This window comes from Equus quagga, chromosome 20 (genome assembly GCF_021613505.1).
Source record: "Equus quagga isolate Etosha38 chromosome 20, UCLA_HA_Equagga_1.0, whole genome shotgun sequence".
NCBI classification, from domain to species: Eukaryota; Metazoa; Chordata; class Mammalia; order Perissodactyla; family Equidae; genus Equus; species Equus quagga.
Genome location: NC_060286.1, coordinates 35,237,811 through 35,257,270, shown reverse-complemented (window position 1 = coordinate 35,257,270; position 19,460 = coordinate 35,237,811). Strand labels below are relative to the sequence as shown.

The following is a 19,460-nucleotide window of genomic DNA, read 5'->3' as shown; positions in this document are numbered from 1 at the left end:
TTCTACTTTCAGGATACGCTGGGGATGGTGAGACAGCTTCCTGGTCCCAGACTCTAGTCCTACTCGAGCCTCTGTTCAGGTGGGGCTGGCAGCAGAACCCTGAAGGCCTGCCCTCCAAAAGGAGACAGGCCTGGCCCTGAGAGAGGTAGAGGGGCCCAACAACTTGAGCTTCACGCCGAAGGCTGAAGGCCCCTTTCTAGACTTTGGCATAAGAGTCTCTTTTTACTCTTAAGTTAGGGATAAGAAAACACTCCCATCATGAATGTTGGGAACCACACTGAAGCCCTCATTCCAGTACGTCTCAGCTGTCCAGGGCTTCAGGCAGCACGCACCCATGTCCAATCCACCACCTGACTGGACTTGGTCTTTTTTTTTTGAGAAAGATTAGCCCTGAGCTAACTACTGCCAATCCTCCTCTTTTTGCTGAGGAAGGCTGGCCCTGAGCTAACATCCATGCCCATCTTCCTCTACTTCATATGTGGGACGCCTACCACAGCATGGTTTGCCAAGCGGTGCTGCGTCTGCACCCAGGATCCCAACCCGCGAACCCTGGGCCGCCGAAGCAGAACATATGCACTTAACCGCTGCGCCACCGGGCTGGCCCCAGGACTTGGTCCTTTTTTACAGAACTGGTACATCACTTAAGACAGCTGACCTTGAGCCTCTCCTCCCCTAGAGAGAGGCACCGCCCTGGTGAAAAGAAACCAGAGGACCTCATCTTTACACAATAGAGTGTCAACACTGGCAGGAACCTCCTCCGGATGAAGCAACAGGGCCAGACAGGAGAGGTGACCTAAAGTCACAGAACTGGGAGCAGCACCAGGGCTCCTGGCTTCCTGGCCCGAGTCAGAAAGCACTTGATCCTCCAGGAAAATAAATACTAAAATACCACGAAGATACCACAGTCCGTAATGGGTAGGCCTCATTCCCGGTGACTTTGCCCAAAAGGCTGTATGTACATTTTTTCAACTACAGTCTAAATCGCTTAAAAAATTGAAAAGCCGGAATGTTCCATTCACAATGCAGTCCCGTTAGGTGACAGGTTCCACTGCATGGCCTAAAATTAATCAACGTTTATCGGCTGCATAAAGGATGTTGTAGTGGGATGTTTTATAGAGCAGGTAAACGGAAGGGATGGCAGCCTCAGGGAACACGTGGTGGTTCAGGGCCGTGTCCATCTCGTCCACGTACTCCACCTGCAGCGCGATGTTCAGGGCCTGAGACAGGGCCGTGATCTGGATGTGGTCACACTCCATGGCCATGGGCTCCACCTCCTGCAAAGGCCAAAGTGAAAACCCAAACCCAGTTTAGGAAGGAGGCCTGGCAGAGGACAAGTGAGAAGGCCAACCCCGGCTTTCAGGGTCCCGAGTCACAGTCTCTGCGCTGGGAAATAATCCTCACAACAACCCACAACAGAGGAGGGAGGGAGGTGTGGTGAGGAGGGAGCAGCTGGAAATCGCGAGGACCGCCAGGCTTGAATCAAGATCTTTTTGATTCAGATCCTCTAGTCGTATGGAAGAAGAGGACACTACTTGGAGGAGTCTGGAAGCGGGGCAGGACTTGGGCTTCCTAACGCACACAATCTAAGACTCTCCGAACAGAAAGGGACTCCGTCACGAGGGACGTGAAGCTTTAGTGCTTACAGAGGGCCAGGCAAGGGAGGGGGAGGGAGGGAGTCGGATGCTGAAGAGACAGAGAGGGTGGCAGGCAGGCAAGTGTGTCCCACACAACTAGGGCAGCCGCCACTTAGCTGCTGCTGATTGTTGCCCTGCACGTATAAGGCCTGGGGAGCTGGATCTTCTGATTCTTCCAGAGAAATCCAGAAATTCATATGAAAATTGCCCAATATGTAAAAGTTGGCAGCTCTTTCAGGTAAATACCATACATCATAAACAAAACACATCTCAGGGCAGATGTCACTCCCGGGCTGCTAGTCACAATTCTGTAAACAGGCCAGTCCAAAGCCCTTATTTCTCAGATGGGAAATCTGAGGCCCAGAGAGGGAAAGTGACTTGCCCAAAGCCACACAGTTCAGGCAGCTCAAGTAGGATCTGTTTCTGGCTTGCTAATCTAGTGCTCTTTGAAATGCAAGTGCAGAGGTGACACCCAAGTCCCCTGGCTAGGGATGTTGGTGCTAAAGTCTCCTAAGGAGAGAGGGACAAGAGCAGAGCCCCGGACTGGGAGCCGGGTCACCAAAACCTAAGACCCTGAGGACCTACATGAGTGCAGAAGTCTTTGATGTCCATCTCCTCGTCGATGAAGTGTCGGAAGAAGTCTGCACGGTTCCTGATGAAGGCTGAGGTGAGCAGGCGCAAGAACTGCACGATCCGGTCCGAGGCGCTCTGGTCGTTGAACACCTTCAGCAGGCTGGACACCGAGCCGTCCTTCTCCACCAGCTCTACCACACTGTAAAACTGGACCCCGCCGGGTGGGCTCAGCCGGGGCAGGCCCCGCCCCTCCCTCCACGGGGCTCCCCCCACGCGCATTTTCACTTTGAAATCCTCAAATTAAGATACCAAAATCCATCAGTCTGACATCCCACCAAAGCTAAGGAACAGAGTCAGAAGTACTCTGCAATGAGCACCTCAGCCTGGAGGCCTGTCTAGGAAACAGCAGTTGGGCTCTCCCTCCATCACTGTCGTGGGTGGGATTCTTATTTACAGATTCAGAACTGAGAGTCCTCCAACCTCACCCCCTTCGCTAATGGGAGCCAGGGGAGTGGGGTGCAGAGGGAATGGGGTGAAGGAAGCTGGTGGAAGTTTCCAGCCTGAGAGCTATTGCCCCAGACAAGGCGCCTCCTCCCAGAGGGAGGGCAGGGCCCTGCGCTCCCTGCCCCCTCATGTCCCCACAAGCAGGAAGCAACTGGGAGGAGCACGAGGGGCATGAGAGCCAGAGGCTGTGAGGGGCTCCAGCCAGTGCTCCCTCCTGTCTGCCCTGCCAGCGTGGAAGGACCTGGTCCCTCAGCCATCGTGCCCAGGCCAACTCACAGCATTGAAGAAGTTTCGGAACTTGTGCTCCTCAAAGCCAGCAGCCAGGAGGTCATTTGGGGTCTGCAGCACGCGCTCTTTGAACCTAAAGGGAGGACACTGATGCTCACGGGGAAACATGGGGGTGCCACAGCGACCGCCAACTGTCACCCCGCTCTCACCCACACCTCAGAAGATGGATGTCACTAACAGGTGCCGGACTTTCCTACCTTACAAAGCACCGCCACCGGGACCACACATGACTTGTTCTGTCCTCCCCACTGTATGCAGTTCTGGCAGGCAGGCGTTACACCCATCTCACAGATGCGGAAATTGGGGTAATCACCACCCACTCCCAGACACGTGGATCCTGCCTTTCAAAGGTCTCTTGACTCTGACCCTCCTTCCTGTCCCCATGGTTCCTGCCGTATCATCACCATCTCTGGCCTGGGCCATGCCTGGCCTTCCCTGGTTTCTGGGCCCTTCTCCACAGGGACCTTGGAGTGACCAGCTCCTCGGCACAGACGTCCAGGGAGGGCCCCGGCTGAGCTCCAAGCTTATCCCCGGTCCAGTCACACAGCCCCTCCCACCCCACAGCCACTCCATGCATTGGCACCTGCAGTCCCGCAGCCGGGGAGCCTCTGCTCAGCGGCGTGCTGGTGCCAGTGTGTACCGCTCACGAGAGCCCACGGTCAAATTCTCAAGGACTTTGCCAGCCAGGTGTTAAACACAGCCATTATTTAAAAAACAAGTTATGTGACTCTACAACTAAATAAATTCTACTAAGAAACAAACAAAATTAATATTTAAACCTCCTCATTACCTGCTTTACATGATCCACGCTGGGAGGTTATCTGTGTCTAGCGTGTGTGGATGGTGGAAACACGACTTGGACTGTACGTGTGTGTTGCGTGTCTCCTCCCAACCCCCTGCTCAGTGACCCCAGGGTGGCAGCGTGAAGTCAGTCACGCTGGGAGTATTTATACCACAGGAATCGCTAACACCGCAAACCAGGCCTGCCCGCCCCACGGCCGTCAAACCTTGGCTGGCGCTGGCCGCCCTTGAAGACCTGGTCGGACGGCCCTTGCTTGGTCAGTGCCGGATCGTCCCTCTCTGCTCCCACCGCAGGCCCCCTAATGGCACGGCCCCGTTCTCGGGCCTGTCCTGGTACTCTTGGGGGGATGGCGAGGAGCCCCACCCAGCCCCTGGCCGCAGGATACAATATAGCAGCAGAGACGAGACACAGACCAAGTGACTGTGGTCTGCGGACAGGGGGACACATCCCACACAAGTGGACAGGCTCTGGGGGACCAGCTGGCACAGGCAGGACTGCAGCCCCTCCCCGGAAAGGGAGAGCAGACCGCAAGGACACAGGACAGGGTTCTCACAAGGGACTAACTAAGGCACAAGAGAGGCCTGCGGCTTAGGGCCCTTGCTGTGGGAGACGGGGTGGGCAGGGGTGTATGGAGTGGAAACATCTCCTAAACCAGAGGGTGGGGTGTTTTTTGCTGAAAGGCAATCTGCCCTCGGCCTGGCCACATCTAAGTCTGATCTGGCTGGGGCACGTGTGGGGACGAGCACTGCGCTGGGAGTCACAGCCCCGCTGTTAATTTGCTTTCTGGCTTTGGGCCACAGGCTCCCTTCTGTGCATGTGTGATGGTAGCGCGCCTCCATGGGCGTGCTGTGAGAGTCCCCTCTGCTCACGTTGTCCCTGCCAGGCTGCGATGTGCACAGCTCTGTCCCCGGCTCTCCTGCCCCGACCCCTCCTCCCCAGCCACCTGCCCTGAACCTCACTCCTCTCCAGCGCTCACCCCACTGTGCCAGGCACTGGGGACACGGAAGAGCGGCCCACAGGCCCAGTCTGAGTGGGACTCGCACCCCCATGAGGCGAGGAGGGGAAGGCGGACAGCCCGGGACGTGGAGCGCAGGCTCTCGGCTGCACACCAGCTTCAGTGGGACCTTGGGCAAGTCATCTGACGTTACTGAGGCCCAGTTTACTCCGCCTCGTCCATCCCGCACCCACTGGGCCCCCGCTCGGACAGCTCACAGACAGTTCGGACTTAGCACGGCCAAAGTGGAGCTCCTGTGGCTGCCCCACCTCCCTCTGCGGCAGCGGCTTCTCCACGCCGACACCTCTCAGGCCGACACCTGGCCGTCGTCCCTGACGCCTCTCTCCACTCACGCTCCTGCCCGCGCACCGCCCCTGAGTGTGCGCAATCCCGTCAACGCCACCTCCACACGTGTCTGGACTCCGAGCCTGCCCTCTACCTGCTCACGCCACCATGGCCATCTCTCCTCTGGGCCTCTCCCCGAGCGCGGCCCCGCTGCTCCCTCCTGGGCTGTCCTGCACGCAGCAGCCAGCAGGTCAAGCCCCTCGCTCCACTCAGACCCTCTGTGGCTCCATCTCATTCAGGCTGAAATTCGAGGTCCTTAAAAAGGCCCATGAGGCCCTACGTGACCTGCCCCCTTACCTCTCCAACCCCTACTTAAAACTGCCACCCCCGACCCCTGGCCAGCCTGGTTTTCTCCCACAACACATCAAGTGCTGTTCATATTACTGTCCACCTTCTCCCACCGGGATGCAGGCTCCCCAGGCAGGAGTCTCGTCTCTCTCCTTCACTGCTGCATCCCCAGGGCCTACAATGGGGCCTTGTGTGGCACCGGGTTGGGTGATGACTGCAGGGAGGGACGGAGGGTAGGGATGAAGGTTGACAGAGCATGCAGGGCTGGTACAGAGACACAGGGCCCACGCTTTGCCAGCATCACCTTGCTGAGTCCTTACAACAACCCTCTCGGCTATGTGAAATTATCCACTTTCCACAGATGTGGAAACAGGCTCAGAGAGGTCCGGTCACTTCCCTAAGGTCACACAGCAAGTAAGCAAGAGAGTGAGGTCTGACCTCAAAGCCCAGGGCCTCTGTGCAGCACAACTCTGGGGCCAGGGGGTGGGGAAGCCCCCCACACCGTACTGCCTCCACCCCCACAGGGCTGAGGGAGGAGGGGGAGGAGAGCGACTTGAGATGCTGACTGTCTGTCAAAAGGGGCTCTGCCAGTTTGTCATTCAAGAAATGACACGAACGGCTCGTTCACAATAAGGAACAGGCTTCATTCCCACCCTCTTTGAGGGAGTCTAACTTTGAGCAGATGACGGCCTGAGTCCAGCGGTTCTCAATCAAGGCTGACTTCGTTTAAAGAGACACTTAGCAATGTCTGGAGACATTTTTGATTGTCATGACTTGGGGAGGGGGCTGCTACGGGCATCTAGCGGGTGGAGGCCAGGGATGCTGCTAAACACCTACAGTGCACAGGACAGCGCCCCAGCGAGAGTGATGCAGCCCAGAGTGTCAGCAGTGCTGCTGTTGAGAAATCCACCTCAGAAAAGGGTTTCTGGCACCAGGGTCCACGGATCAACCCCAAGTGCTCCGTGACCCGTGCCCACTCTGCACCATTCTTGGAGTGTGTGTCGGGGGGTGTCTCTGATGAGGAAGCCTGTGGCCTTCATCAAATCCTCTCTGGGCTGTGAGACCCCCAAGGTTAAGAAGCAGGTCTCTTAGCTCCTTGCTACTCCAAGCGTGGTCTGAGGCCCAGCACAGTGGGGCATGTCCTGGGAGCTTGTGCGAAAGGCAGAATCTCAGGCCCCGCCTAGCCCTACTGAGTCAGAATCCATCTTCACAAGACCCCGGGTGGTTTGTACAACTGGTGAGGTGTGAGAAGCCCTGAACGAAGCCAAAACATGAAGGTCCGACGGAGGACTGCTACTGCTGGACGAGACCTTCTCCAGCACCGACCTTGAGACCCAGGCCTGACCTGCAGACCCCTGGCTCCTCACGCTGGAGACCAAGGTGGGCTGAAATAGCTGAGAACGCTGGGGCAGAGCATCTTTGTCTGATTTTTTTGGAGGGGGTCTTCACCAATGCACCCAGTGGGGCCTGCCCAGGCTAACTCAGACCAGGGGCCTGCAACACCTGCAAGGGCACCCGTTCCACCCCCAGCCCCTTGGCTGCCCCCAACTCCACCACAGCGGGCAGCCGGGCATCCCCCCACAGCAACAATGCTGCCACGCAGCTCCCCCACGCACCCCAGGTTAAGGAGGCTGTGCCAAGGAAAGACCCTCAGGGAGAGTCAGGGCCCCCGGAACACAGAGAACACAGCCTCAGAGGCAGGGAGCACCCCGCGTCCCCTTGACCCCACTCACTTCAGGATCTCTCTGCTCTTCCCCAGCAGAGACTCCAGGTAGGAATAGCCCAGGGCCCGGTAGAAGCAGTTGCCATCCCCCTTGGTCTTGCGGATGGCCACGAACCTTTTGCTGAGTTCCTGTGGGGAGAGAAGGAAACGCGGATGTCTGTGACAGTCCGTGCGCTGTGTCCTGTCAGGGCCGGCCCACCTCCCCCAGGGAACACCTGCTCCCTCCTCTCAGACTGCAGCCCCTTCACAGGCTCCCGACTCTCATTCATCCCATGAATATAAAACTACGCTGAGTGTGACCTGGGTGTCAGGCATCAGTGGTGATGGGGCCATGGCCCTGCCCTCAGGCAGCCTACAGTCTAGGGGGAAGATGGACAATTAGGTGACGGTGACGGGGGGACGGGGAAGCTGGGTGCCGTGGAGCAGAAGTCCAGACAGGCTCCCTGGAGGCACAGTGCTGAGAGGACAAGCTGTGTGCATGGCTGGGTGGCGTGGCAGTGACAGGGGGTACTGGGTAGACGGCCAGGAGGCTGCAGAGTCGCAAGAAGGGCCTCCTCTCGCATCACTAGGCAGGCTGGCCAGTCCTTCAGATCTTCCTCAAGAGGCGCAGCCCTCCCCTCACGGGCCCCTCAGCTCGGCTCCCTGCTGTCGATTTCCCTCCCAAACGGCCTGGAGTCCCCTCTGTTGCCTCATGGGGTTACAGCCAGGGTTCTGACAGCAGAGCGTGGTTTTCAAGGGGTCAGGAGGCCCTGCTCCCACCACAGCAGTGAGAAGGATCACAGCTGAGGGGGCCCAGCTGAGGCGGGCTGGCAGGAAGGGACGTACTCCTCAGAAACCCTGTTCTAGTCCCAGGAGGGCTCTGGGGACACGAGAGTCCAGTGCTGCCCAGCCCTGGCTCCCACCCGGGAAGTGCTCACTGCAGCTTGGGGAGACAGACAGACCCGCCAGGGTGTGGAGAGGGGCAGAGGGTGCTGCCCGGGAGATGGGGAGTGCCCGGCTGCTGCCCACCCTCTGTCCCCTGCACCCTGTCGCTTTCCCTCAGAGCGATGCCCCAGCAGAGACGTTACAGATGCGTCTAGGAGATCCGGCTGCACACTGCAACTCCCGGCCGGTCCCCGCCCGCGCTGCAGGGCTGTGGGCCTGCCATTTCATCGCTGGGCCTTGGTTTCCTCAGATGCAAAATGTGGGTAAAAAAGTACCGACCTCACAATGCTGCAATGCGGTCTCGGTGAGTAAATAAACCCTCTAGATAGTGCCTAGCATTAAAAAAAATAGCCATTTTCTTTTTGCAACTAAAGGATTTCTTGCTAAGGTAAATGCCCAACACCAAAACATCCAGGGAGCTCTTCCACTTGCCCAGGAACCTGCTCCAAGCTCTAAGCCTTTCTTTGTTTTCCAAGTGGCTCCTCCTTCTCTGCTCCCAGCTCCAGCCCGTCTAATCGAGGATCCTCTCCCCCCGGCCCGGCCTCACCTGGATTTTCCTCTGGTAAATCCTGTTCTCAGGATGATCCCGGAGAATTGAGAGAATGTCACATTTTTCTGATATTAGGTTGAACGATGTTTCACTCTGCAAGAGAAAGCAACGCTGTGACAATTTCAAAAGCAACCGAGGGGTTTCACCAAGTAGAAAGCCTCTGAACTGCTCGTTACGGGACACAGGGACTGTTTCCTCCCCGAGAGGCACGTGTGAGGAGGTCACCAGCGTCCTGGGCGCCAGGCCCCCCATGCAGGCAGGCAGGGCCGGCCCGTCATGTAGCGGTGTCAGCTTGTAACTTCCGAAGAGCTTCGTTTTACAGAACATCTCTCTACCTGAGTGAACCTCTGCTGGAGCACAGTGTGTCCCCTTGTCTCCTTCCGTCCTTCCTGACTCACTCACCATTCCTTCTTTTACGATCCAACGATTCCTGAACATCCAGCCCATGCCACACACTGTGGTACTTGCTGGAAATACAGAGGCAACTGCCCCCCAGCAAGGCTCACAGTCTGGGGGGAAACAGTAACGACACGGGGTCACAGAAGAGGCCACACTGTGTGGAACATGGAGGGAGGTCCCCTACAGCGGTCGGGGGGTGCCAGGGGGAGGCTTCCTGGGCAGAGATCATGGAGCAGGTGGAGGAGGGTGACACCTCTGTGCGCCACCTACCGGTGGAAGTTCACACTGCAGCTCAGCCCAGAGTGGAGGTCAGCCCGGCCCAGAGAGAGGGGCCGCCCCCCAACCGCGAGTCAGGGCCTTGGAGCGCTGAACGGGGTTCACCTGGCAGGGAGGAGGCGGTGGCGGAGGAAGGCCCAGGGCCCACCTCTGCTCTAACAGCCAGCTCCCCGCCACCTTGTCTCTGCCCTGTGCTCTTCCTGCCCAGACTCAGGGCTCAGACAAGCGGGAGATGCACCCCTGCCTCCAACCAGCTCTGATTTCAGCACAAAAATAACGTAAGAGAAATTGGTGTTAAAGCCCCGTGTAGTTTACAGTGAAAAGAAGTGGCCCTGGGAGCTGCACACAACCCAAGGAGACAGATTGTGTGCGATGGTAACTGGGGTTTTCATACGTGGAAATCTAGTTTTCCACGAGTTTCCTGCCATCAATTGGGCAGAGTTGTCCCCAGAGCTCACCACTGTCACTTTATGCCCCTGACCACAGGGCCTTTCCCAGGTGGCCTCTCAGCCTCTGCACTGGCAAGATGATGACCTCGACCCAGTGCCATGGTGCTCACAGAGCAGCCTTTGATGTTACAAGCCTCCTTCCAATCAGAGAAACGTGTCTGGATTTTTCATGATTAGATTTGTCCAAAGCTCAGCACCGGAAGCAGAGTGCTGGGCCACGGGGTCATCCAATGAGGCGGAAGTGACTCCACGTCGCACAGGCTCCAAACTTCTGTCTGACAACGAGCTTCTCTGGCCCCGATTCCCACATCCAGGACAGAGGAGACATGCTGTGACTGGGAAGGGGCATTTCTGGGGGGTCTGGAGGCTCCCACCCATCAGTCTCCAAAGCCACACAGGCCTCCCTTGGTGCAGGACAGCTCGTATAACCATTTGAGACCTTCCGTTCACCTGTCTGATTCCCCTGGGCCCATCACAGGGCCTGCAACAAAGCAGGAGATGAGATGTTTGTTAAGTGAGTGAATAAAAACCACCTCCTCCATGAAGCCTCCCTGGTTGCCCTACCCCATCTGAATCAGGCATGGGCTCTCTCTTGAACTCACACTTTACTCCTTTTCTCCCCGTCTGGTGGCCACAAACATGCCCTTCCTGGATTTGGGGGCTCAGGGCAACTTCCCAGAGGAAAGCCCAGGAGTGGAGAAGGATGAATTTGTTGTTCCAAAGAAGAATAGAAGGAAAAGTCTTTCCAAAAGAGGGAACAGAGCATGCAAATGCTTGGGGGTGGGGGAAGGGATGCCAGGTTCTGCTTCTGGAAGCTTCCATCCTGTACCCACCCTTCTTCCTTTGCAAAATTAAGTCAGCCTCAGGTTCCTTCCTCACTTCTGCTCTGACACCACAGCAGCAGCTGGCAGAACAGTGGGAAACCGTCAGGAGGAATCAAACAACCATTCTGGGGCAGATGCTGTGGGCTGCTTTCCCCTCAGCCACCACCCAGGTCTTCCCCACTTAAGGAGTCCCTACTGTACTCTGGGCAACACGATGTAAAATGCCTGGGTTAAGTCACGACAATCCGAACCTCTTCGTCCATGATTTTTCCAGCCTCCCTTGCAGCTACGGCAGCCACCTGACCGGCACTGGACAACCAGATCCGTGAAAAGTCCGCTGGGGGCTCCTGAGAAGGTTTTTGGTTTTGGATAAAAGTAACAGAGACAGCATGTCCTATTCCTTCTCCCCCCTTCCTACCTTTAATGCAGATGCAATGTCTACATCACTGCAGCCATCCTGTGACTATGAGGTTGAAAGCCAAAACAATGAAGATAGTTGATGATCTGCTGCTACCCTAAGCCCAAGATGTATGAAATAACAACAGGTGTCATTAATGCCCACCTACCACGTGCCAAGCTCCGGACAGAGGCATACATAGCCCCATTATCTCACTTAATCTTCACTAACAATTATACTCATTCTACTGACAAGCTCAGGTCCCTTGTGCCAGGAAGTGACTTCATGCTAGTCTGTCTGACTCTGAAGCCTCCGGAAATTCTACCAAGCCAAGCTTCTAGGCAGACAGGGCCCAGAGGCCAGGAGCTCTCGAGAGCCCAAGGCTGCTGGACCTCAGAGGAACGCTGTGTGCAGGGCAGTCTCAGGCCTTCTCACCAGCAGGCCGGGTCCCAACCTCCCAGCCCTGCGGCTCCCCCAGCCAGCAGACAGCACGGCTCCCACCTGGCTCGGGTCCTCAGTGCCCACAGTGGCGTCCCCCAGTCTGAGAGACATTTCTAGGACATGTCCGGACATGGTGTTGGAAGACATCAGTGACATCCAGAGGGCAAGTCACTGTCTCTTCCATTGCCCTCAGGCCTTCTAACCATGCCAAGGAGAGGGCCGGCTTCGCACACCTGACTCCTTTGCACTTCGAGGAGTGAGCGGGCCTGACTTGGAGCCTCAAAGTCTTCCATTTTCATTTGCATTTTTAACTTCAAATTCTGATCTATTCTAAATCATGGAAGGTTGACATTATTGGCAGAATAATGTCAATAAGGTACAAGGGCTGGTGTACGGTTAATTTTGCACTCATACTGTGTGCTAATAAAGCAAATATCCACGGGACCCCACCCGCTTCAGAATTAAAGACCCCCTCTCTGCCTTGAGGGGGAGGCAAGATGACGAACAGGTAACCATTTAAAACAGCAGGCGTGCCCGCTCTGCAACATCTTTCCACGCGTCCACGCACGGTCTCATCGCCTCCTGAAGTCCCCTCACCTCCCTCACTAACAGAAGTCTTGTTTTCACAGACAGCCGACTTAAAACGACAGCTCGGGGCTTCTTCAGCCACGGACTGAAAAGTGGTACAACTGTGTTTACCGCTGCTTCGGCTTGGACGGCCCCGACCAACAAAACGGGGCGGCGGGGGCGCCAAGAGAAGGGCAGAAAGTCAGTTACATTTAATCAGCCAGTTTCTGAGAGGATGGCAATGGGGGAGCGGAAAGGAGGCTAAGGAATTCATCTTAAATGTGTAGAGAAAAGTTCTTTAGTGTAGAAAGACCACCGACGGTCACAGGAAGAATTCTCAAGGCGGATCAGGAAGGGAGATGTGCCGCCTGCCAGCCTGTCTCGGTTCTCCACGTGCCCCAGGAATATAAACTTCAGTATAAATATTCAAATATTCAGTAGCAGTTCAGGGGCCTGAGCCGCTGAGGGTGGTTCAGGGGACCCAGGGCCAGCACTGCACCCCCCACGGCCCCCCACCCCTCCTAGAGGAAGTCCTCACGGGATGGCTTTCAACGTGCATCTTCTTTTTTAATTGTGGTAAAATACACATATCAAAATATACCATCTTAACGGTTCGAAGTGTACAGTTTGTGGTACAAAGGGCATTCGCATCGTTGTGCAACCATCACCACCACCCATCCCAGAACTTTTTCATCATCCCCAACCAGAACTCTACCCAGCAGACACTAACTCCCCACTTCCCCTCCCCCCGCCCGGGGCAACCTCGCTTCCACTTTCAGTCTCTACGAATCTGTCCATCCTGGGACGGCACGTAAGTGGAAAACTGTCTTTCTAAAACTACAGAGTTGTTTTATAGCGGCATGTGTTTTAAATGTGCACACGTCATTCTATAGATATTGAGACTTTTTTTCTTCACTTTCCCCAATTCTGTTTAAGATCTACCCCTCCTGACAAATGGCTCCTGGTGGGCTTGCTCCAGCGCCAGGTGATGGAGCCTTGGGTTGGCTCCAGCGCCCCCTCGTGGTCCCAGGGGTGTTTACGGGGCGCCTGGGAGGCAGGTGGGTTTCTCCTTTGGCGCCGTCACGTCCCTGCCTGCCCGCCTCCAGAATAACCCTGGGCTGCCCAGGTGGTCCCCGAGCGCCTCCCTTCCAGCAGGGCCCCGGCCACAGCCCTGGGAAAAAACAGAGTCCCCAGCTCCAGGGAGAACCTGGGCTCAGCCTCAGTTTACTGGCCCATAAATCAGGAACGATGCTCTGGGTTTGGCAACAAACCAACTAACTGGCAGTTTGTTGTTTAAATTATGGCTGAAATTTTCCAGGATGTTATGGGGAAAGGACAGACAGGCCACATCTGACAATGTCCTGTTAGCCCCAATCAGGCCACCTGACAGGACTTTAGCCTCTAATCGCCAGTTTGCAAATAGATACTAATTAATTAAGAAGGCAGGTAGCGCCTCTGCTTGCAAACAGCGTCAGCAGGTCAGGTCAGGAACGTATTTCCAAGTGAGAAAAGGACATTTCTTCCATCACTGGCTCTTCCTCAGCAGCCCTGGAACTGGCCGGAGGCACTCACGCCAGCTTGGGGTGCAGAGCAGGTCTGAGGCTTCGCTGGGAGCCTGGACCAGCTGAAAGCCAGGTCGGCCCAGCCCTCCACTGGGTCCCAATCGACAGGTCCAGCCACCCTGGTTCGCAGCCCTGAGCGAGGTCCCCAAGCGGAGCCGGGAGAGGTCCCACGCCAGGGCAAGGCAGGAGCTCCCACCCCACAGCTGCTGTGCCCCCCGCCCATGGGGACCCCCCCCCGTGCCAGCAGCGTGCAAGGATCTCCAGGCACCCCCAGGAGACAGTGGGGTGGGGGTGACAAGGGGCTGCAGGATGGCAAGGGGCCAAGCCGGAAGGAGTGGGTTCTGGTGGCTCAGTCCCGCAGGCCCTCATAGCCTGCCCCATCTCACGCCAGGGTACCCCAAGCAAGATCCCTGCCTCTCCGTGAGCGCCTGGGGGGCCCCTGCTGAACAGAGACAGCTCACATCTGAATCCAGCCTCTCTGGGCTTTCATGAGAGGGGAAATAATAGAAGAATGACGCTCCACAAGGACAGGGCCCCTTGTCACTTCTGTGCACAGGTGTACCCCAAGTGCCTGGAACAGCAGCGGGCGCCCAGCAGGCACTCAGTGATCGCCCGTTGAAAGAATGAAGCTGTCTTCGCTGGGCATTTACTGTGGGCCAGGGGCTGCGGATTATCTCATTTAAGCCTCGCAATATGACTGCTTTACAAATGGAAACAGGCACAGAGAGGTCAAGCCATTGGCCCGAGGTCACACGGTGAGGCAATCTCAGGTGGGGACTTGGACCCTGGGTCACCCAGCACATCAAAGGTATTCTGCATCCTCTCACTCTCCCTGAAGCGAATCCACCTGGCCCTCGCATGTGCCCTACTGTCCCTTCCTGATGACTCCTCAACAGCTCAGGCCTCTACCTGCAAAGCCCACATCAACATACTATTAGGTACATCCGTGCACATCCACTCACCTGGGCTTTGAGGTGCCTACCGGCCTCTCATGGGCCCACCCTGGGCCCCAGCGGGCAATCCTGCCCTCGGCCGGCCTGACCTCCCTCTGAGGCTGCTCCACCAGCAGGGCTGACCCGGCTGAGTCCGCCTCAGGCCCGGCCCCGCAGAACCAATGACTCACCTTGTGGCCTGACTCCTCCGCAGGAGAGGCCAGAGCCCCCAGGCTCACCCACCAGCAGGGCAGGGCTCGGACCCCGGGCAACCTACCCCTCAGAAGGTCCTCGTCACCTCCAGAGGTCCCCGGGGCTCCAGCCCGTGCCTTGCCTGCCTGGGGCTGAGGTCCCCATAGTGGGCTGTGGCAGGGGCTGGAAGGAAACGCCCTTTTCAATGTCTGCATTAGGGCTGATGTATAATATATGAACATAGAGAAGGACCAGAAACTTCTATTGATGAGTGATGGAAAACGTTTGGAGGCTAAAGACTTAGGGGAGACCCAGTGCCCTGAATCGTTCCCTATTGTTCCTGTAACAAACTCAGTGACTTGAAACAACACAGGTTCATTATGGTGCGTTTCTCGAGGCTCCGGGGGAGAACCCCTCTCTGTATCTTTTTCGGTTTCTAGAAGCCACCTGCCTTCCTCGGCTCATGATCCCTTCCTGCCATTGCCACGTCTCCTCCTCCTCTGACCCTCCCGTCTCCCCCTTACAAGGACCCTCGCGATCACATCAGTGGGCCCACCCGGGGAATCTCCCTTCTCACGATCCCGAACTTCGTCACAGCTGCGAAGTCCCTGCTGCCCAGGGAGGTCCCCTAGTCACAGGTTCTGGGGAGGAGGACGTGGACATCTTTGGGGCCATCACTCAGCCTGTCACCCACAGGCCCCCTCTCTGCTGTTCACTCAGGAAACAGGGACGACCCTGCATCTGGGCCCCCAGCCCGCTTGGGTCACAGTTGTTGGCTGGCCTGGCGGAGACCGTGAACGCAGACGCCGGCCCCCCATCTGACGCCTGGACTCACACGATGTCCTCCTAATGGACCTGAGATCTGTCTCCGGCCCTGACCTCTCCCTGGTGCTTCGGCCGCAAACAGCCAGCAGCCACCGGGATGTCTGACCAGCATCCCCGAATTCCGCCCCAGCTGCTCTTGTGCTCCACCTGCCTCCCCTTGCAGGGGTCCCCAGCTCTGCAAAATGCTCCTTTATCCAGCCAGAGCTCACGCCAAAGACCCTGGAGTCCTCTTCCACTCCCCTCCTCCCCGTCAGCTCTGCTCCTGGGTCCAGGCCTGAGCCACCACATCTGCCCCCGGGGAGGCTGCAACGGTGTCTTCCCAATTCACCTCCTACCTTCCACTCCTGCCCCCCATCCCCACCATCGTTCTCAGCAGCCAGGGCAGGCTGGTACCATGTAAACCAGACCAGGACACCCCCTCCCTCAATTCCCTCCAGTGGCTTCCCTCACTTAGGAAAAGACTACACCTTTTGATGACAACCTCCCAGGTCCTAGGCATCCAGCCTTGCTCACCTCACTCTCCCTGAGCTCCTACCACAATGACCCTCTTTGTGTTCCTCCAACAAGACACACCCATTTCTACCTCAGGGCCTTTGCACATGCTATTCCTGCTGCCTGGAATGCTCCTCTGCCTCTTCACATGACTCAGGTGATGCCACCTCCTCAGAGAAGCCTTCCCTGACCACACTGTCAAAAGCTGCCCCCCCCCCCCCCCACTGCCTTGACTTGTTTTCTTTCTCCAGTGCATTCTCTGACAGGTAGGTTCACTCCTTGACTCGAATTCTTTCTGTCTCCCTCCACTAGAATGTCAACTGCATGAGGACAGGGACTTTGCCTGCCTGTCACGACCAGCTCCCCAGTGCCTGGCACACAGCAATGCTCCAAAAATGCATCCTGAGTGGATGAGTGGACAAATGGATGAGCCAGCTCAGACTCCAGACCACCACTGGCAGCCCTGCGTCTGCCCCGTCACCCTGCATTGCCCCATCACCCTGTGCCAGCTGCATCACCAGAGAGATCATCCAAGCCAACCATGTCTTACTTGTCAAAAATGTGTTATGGTTCCCCCATTGGCAGAATAAAACCCGAACCCCACAGCACAGCACGTGAAGCACTTCACAGCACATTCTGACCTCACCTACTTTTCTAGACTCACCTCCTCCCTCCCCTGAGCTCCCTGCATCCACACAGATGCTCTCCTTTCCCAGAATATCCCCTTCTTAACCACGTTTCCAGGGCTTTAAGCATGCTGTCCCACCCTGCCTGGAATGTACCCTTCCCCAGATCCTTCCTGAACACTCCTATATATCCTTCAACACCCCATTTAAAAGGCCCCCTTGTGAAGCCTTCCTGACACTGTGCACACCCTCAGAGTGCACCCGCTCTCTGCTGTGACCCCAAAGCCCTTGGTCAGACCTCTTAGGCCATGAGCAGCAGCTCAGGAATTGCTTGTGTCCAGCTCTGTCTTGACCACAGGCAGTGAGCTCCCAAGAGAGGGCAGGCTCCTTGTCTCTCTCACACAGCCCCGGCCTCCCCATGATTCCCGGGCAGACATCCTGTTTAGCGGGTTAACCACCCCATCCCCCTCCAAGGCACCCAAGCCCCCTGTGGCGGGATGAGGGCTTGGCGCTTTGACCCCCACCTGCCCTCTAACTTCCAGTCTTGTAGAGTCCAGGGCAGACGGGAAGGTGGAGTCAGAGGCCTCACTGGGCAGCACAGAGGCCAGAAGTTCAGGTCCCAGACCCCAGCGCCCCTGCCCTGCTCTCAGCTACCCAGCAGTGGCGGGAGGCATGCCAGCCACCGGCTCAGGGTGGCTACACCCATTATTAGCCCAGCTCCTGCCACTCCTAGCGGGCGATGCAGGAACACCTGGGCCGCCTTCCAGGAGCAGCAGAGCCAGGTAAACCCTCGGGCACCAGGACGCGGCAGGAAGCTGGAGCTTCCAGATGCCCCGGAGGCCCGCAGCCCCGCCCCAGCAGCAGGCTGGTTGTCCAGGACAGTCCAGCCAGATGACGGGCTGCCCACGCCGCCCTCAAAACAGGCCAGGCCATGACCAGGCTTTGACCCACGCCGCAGGCCAGCAGCACCCTGCCGTGGTGACCCATTTCCCTGCCCAGACATAGAGGGAGGAGGCCAAAGGCGAAGAACCAGGCACCTGTGCACATCCATTTGCAGGGCTCTCATCACAGGAAAAGCTGTGGCTGATGACCTGGGCCCAGCACTCCACACGCATCACCTCCAGTGGTCCTCACAGCAGCCCACTGTGCAGACGTGCAGAACAGTGCTGGGAGGGGAGGGACCAGCCGAAGCCTCCTGCCTTTCCACGGGGTGAGGGGGAGATGTGAACTTGGGGCCGTGCGACCACAGCCAGGACACCAGCCCTTACACCCTATAGGGCAGGGGGCTCAGGGGGGCAGGGTTTCAGGGGGTCACCACTGCACAGTTCCCTGCAGACTGCCTGACCCACGCCCCCCACGCCCAACCCAGAAGGTGGACTGATGACCACAAAGAGCACTGGACTAGGAGTCCAGAGGCTTGGGTTCAAGTCACAAGTCCACCACAATCAGTGCCAGTCACTTCTCTGCCTGGGCCTCAGTTTCCCCACCTGCCCAAGCCCAGGGTTTGGCCTGGCTCAGGGGGTCTCTGGGGCCCTTTCTGCTCAGACAGGACTCCGAATCGGGGCTTGTTGTAGCCTTTGCTTTGCCTGGACCCCTCATTCATGTGCCTCCCAACTTGAGACAGCCTCTCCAAGCGGCACCTAACTCCAAACGCCTTCTGTGGACGCGAGGGACGGAGAGAATGGCCAGCCACCCGGGCGCCCCCAGGTCCACTCGTGGGACTGGGGGCTGGGTCTCTCTGACGGCTGAGCCGTCGGGTAGGTGGGGCCGTGAGCTGCCGACTGGGAGGCTACTAACAAAGAGGGGGCGACCCTAAGCCCCGGAGCCTCCCTGTCCCCGCTCCCGGCGAGCCTACCTCGCGCCGTCGGGGCGGCACCCTCGGGGACACCTGGGACGAGCGCGCCGGGGGCGGGGGGCCGGGCTGGGTCCTCTGCGCTGGGCGTCCTCGGGGGACGGCGGCGCGCGTCCCGGGCCCTGCAGGGCCTTCCGAGGAAAGACCGGGGCCCCCCCAGTCCGTCTGGACTTGGCGCTCGCGGGGGTGCGAACGCCGCGGGTCCCTCGCTGGGGGCTGAGCCTCGCGCCGGACCCCCGTCCTGCGAGCGCACATGCGCCCCGGCGGCGACCCCGCCCACCGCCTGCCCCTTCCCTCTCCCCCTTCCTCCTTCCCCCCACGACCACTGACCATAGTGACCGTCGGGCCAGGTCCCGCCCCAGCGAGGAGCGATCCGGTGCGGGAGGGCGCCACGGGAGCCACGGGCTGGCGCCGCCGTTGAGTTGGGCGGCGGGGGCCTCGAGGGCGTGGGGGCGAGCGCAGAATACACCCGACCGCTCCGCAAACCAGAGGCTAGACCTCCACTGTGTCCCAGCAAGACACACGCCCCGCGATTGACGTCTGAAGCGGGCAATCAGAAGCCGGGGCGCAGGACGTCACAGAAAGTGGGTGGGACTTCACGTGCCGTCAGCCTATGCTTTAGGGTCCATTTGACAGGGTACCGCCCCCCTTTAAAGTCACAGAAAGCCTTTAACTAGCAAAGGAGTTAGCCCAACCCAGAAAGACAGGTCTTCATTTGTAAAGGCTGAAGGGCTTTTGACCAAAACTGCAAATTGAGGTCTTCTGAAAGATTAGCTGGCCCTCATTAATTCCTAAACAAGGTCACATAAGTAGCTTGCTCAAGATCAGAGGACAGGCACTTAGGGATACACGTGTCCAATAACATTGTTACCCGCATGCCCTGGTATAGCTTCTAAATAATGTTTCACCCCCTTCTGACTCATGAATCAGTAGGTTGCCAGCTACCCAATTAATGTTTGTTGAATGAATGAATTTCCAGGATCGTTGATACCGTGCCTCTG

General features: G+C 57.7%; 1 protein-coding gene across 1 annotated transcript; it reads right to left on the bottom strand.

The window, feature by feature from the left end:
* Window positions 1–1,058: 1,058 nt before the first annotated feature.
* OTUB2 (OTU deubiquitinase, ubiquitin aldehyde binding 2) lies at window positions 1,059–19,078 on the bottom strand. The gene is made up of 6 exons (XM_046647491.1): window positions 18,790–19,078; window positions 8,623–8,718; window positions 7,162–7,280; window positions 2,988–3,072; window positions 2,220–2,414; window positions 1,059–1,274 (listed from the first exon to the last, which is right to left on the bottom strand). The coding sequence occupies exons 1-6, from the start codon at window positions 18,790–18,792 to the stop codon at window positions 1,068–1,070; spliced, it is 705 nt and encodes a 234-aa protein (XP_046503447.1). The 5' UTR covers window positions 18,793–19,078; the 3' UTR covers window positions 1,059–1,067.
* Window positions 19,079–19,460: the final 382 nt, after the last annotated feature.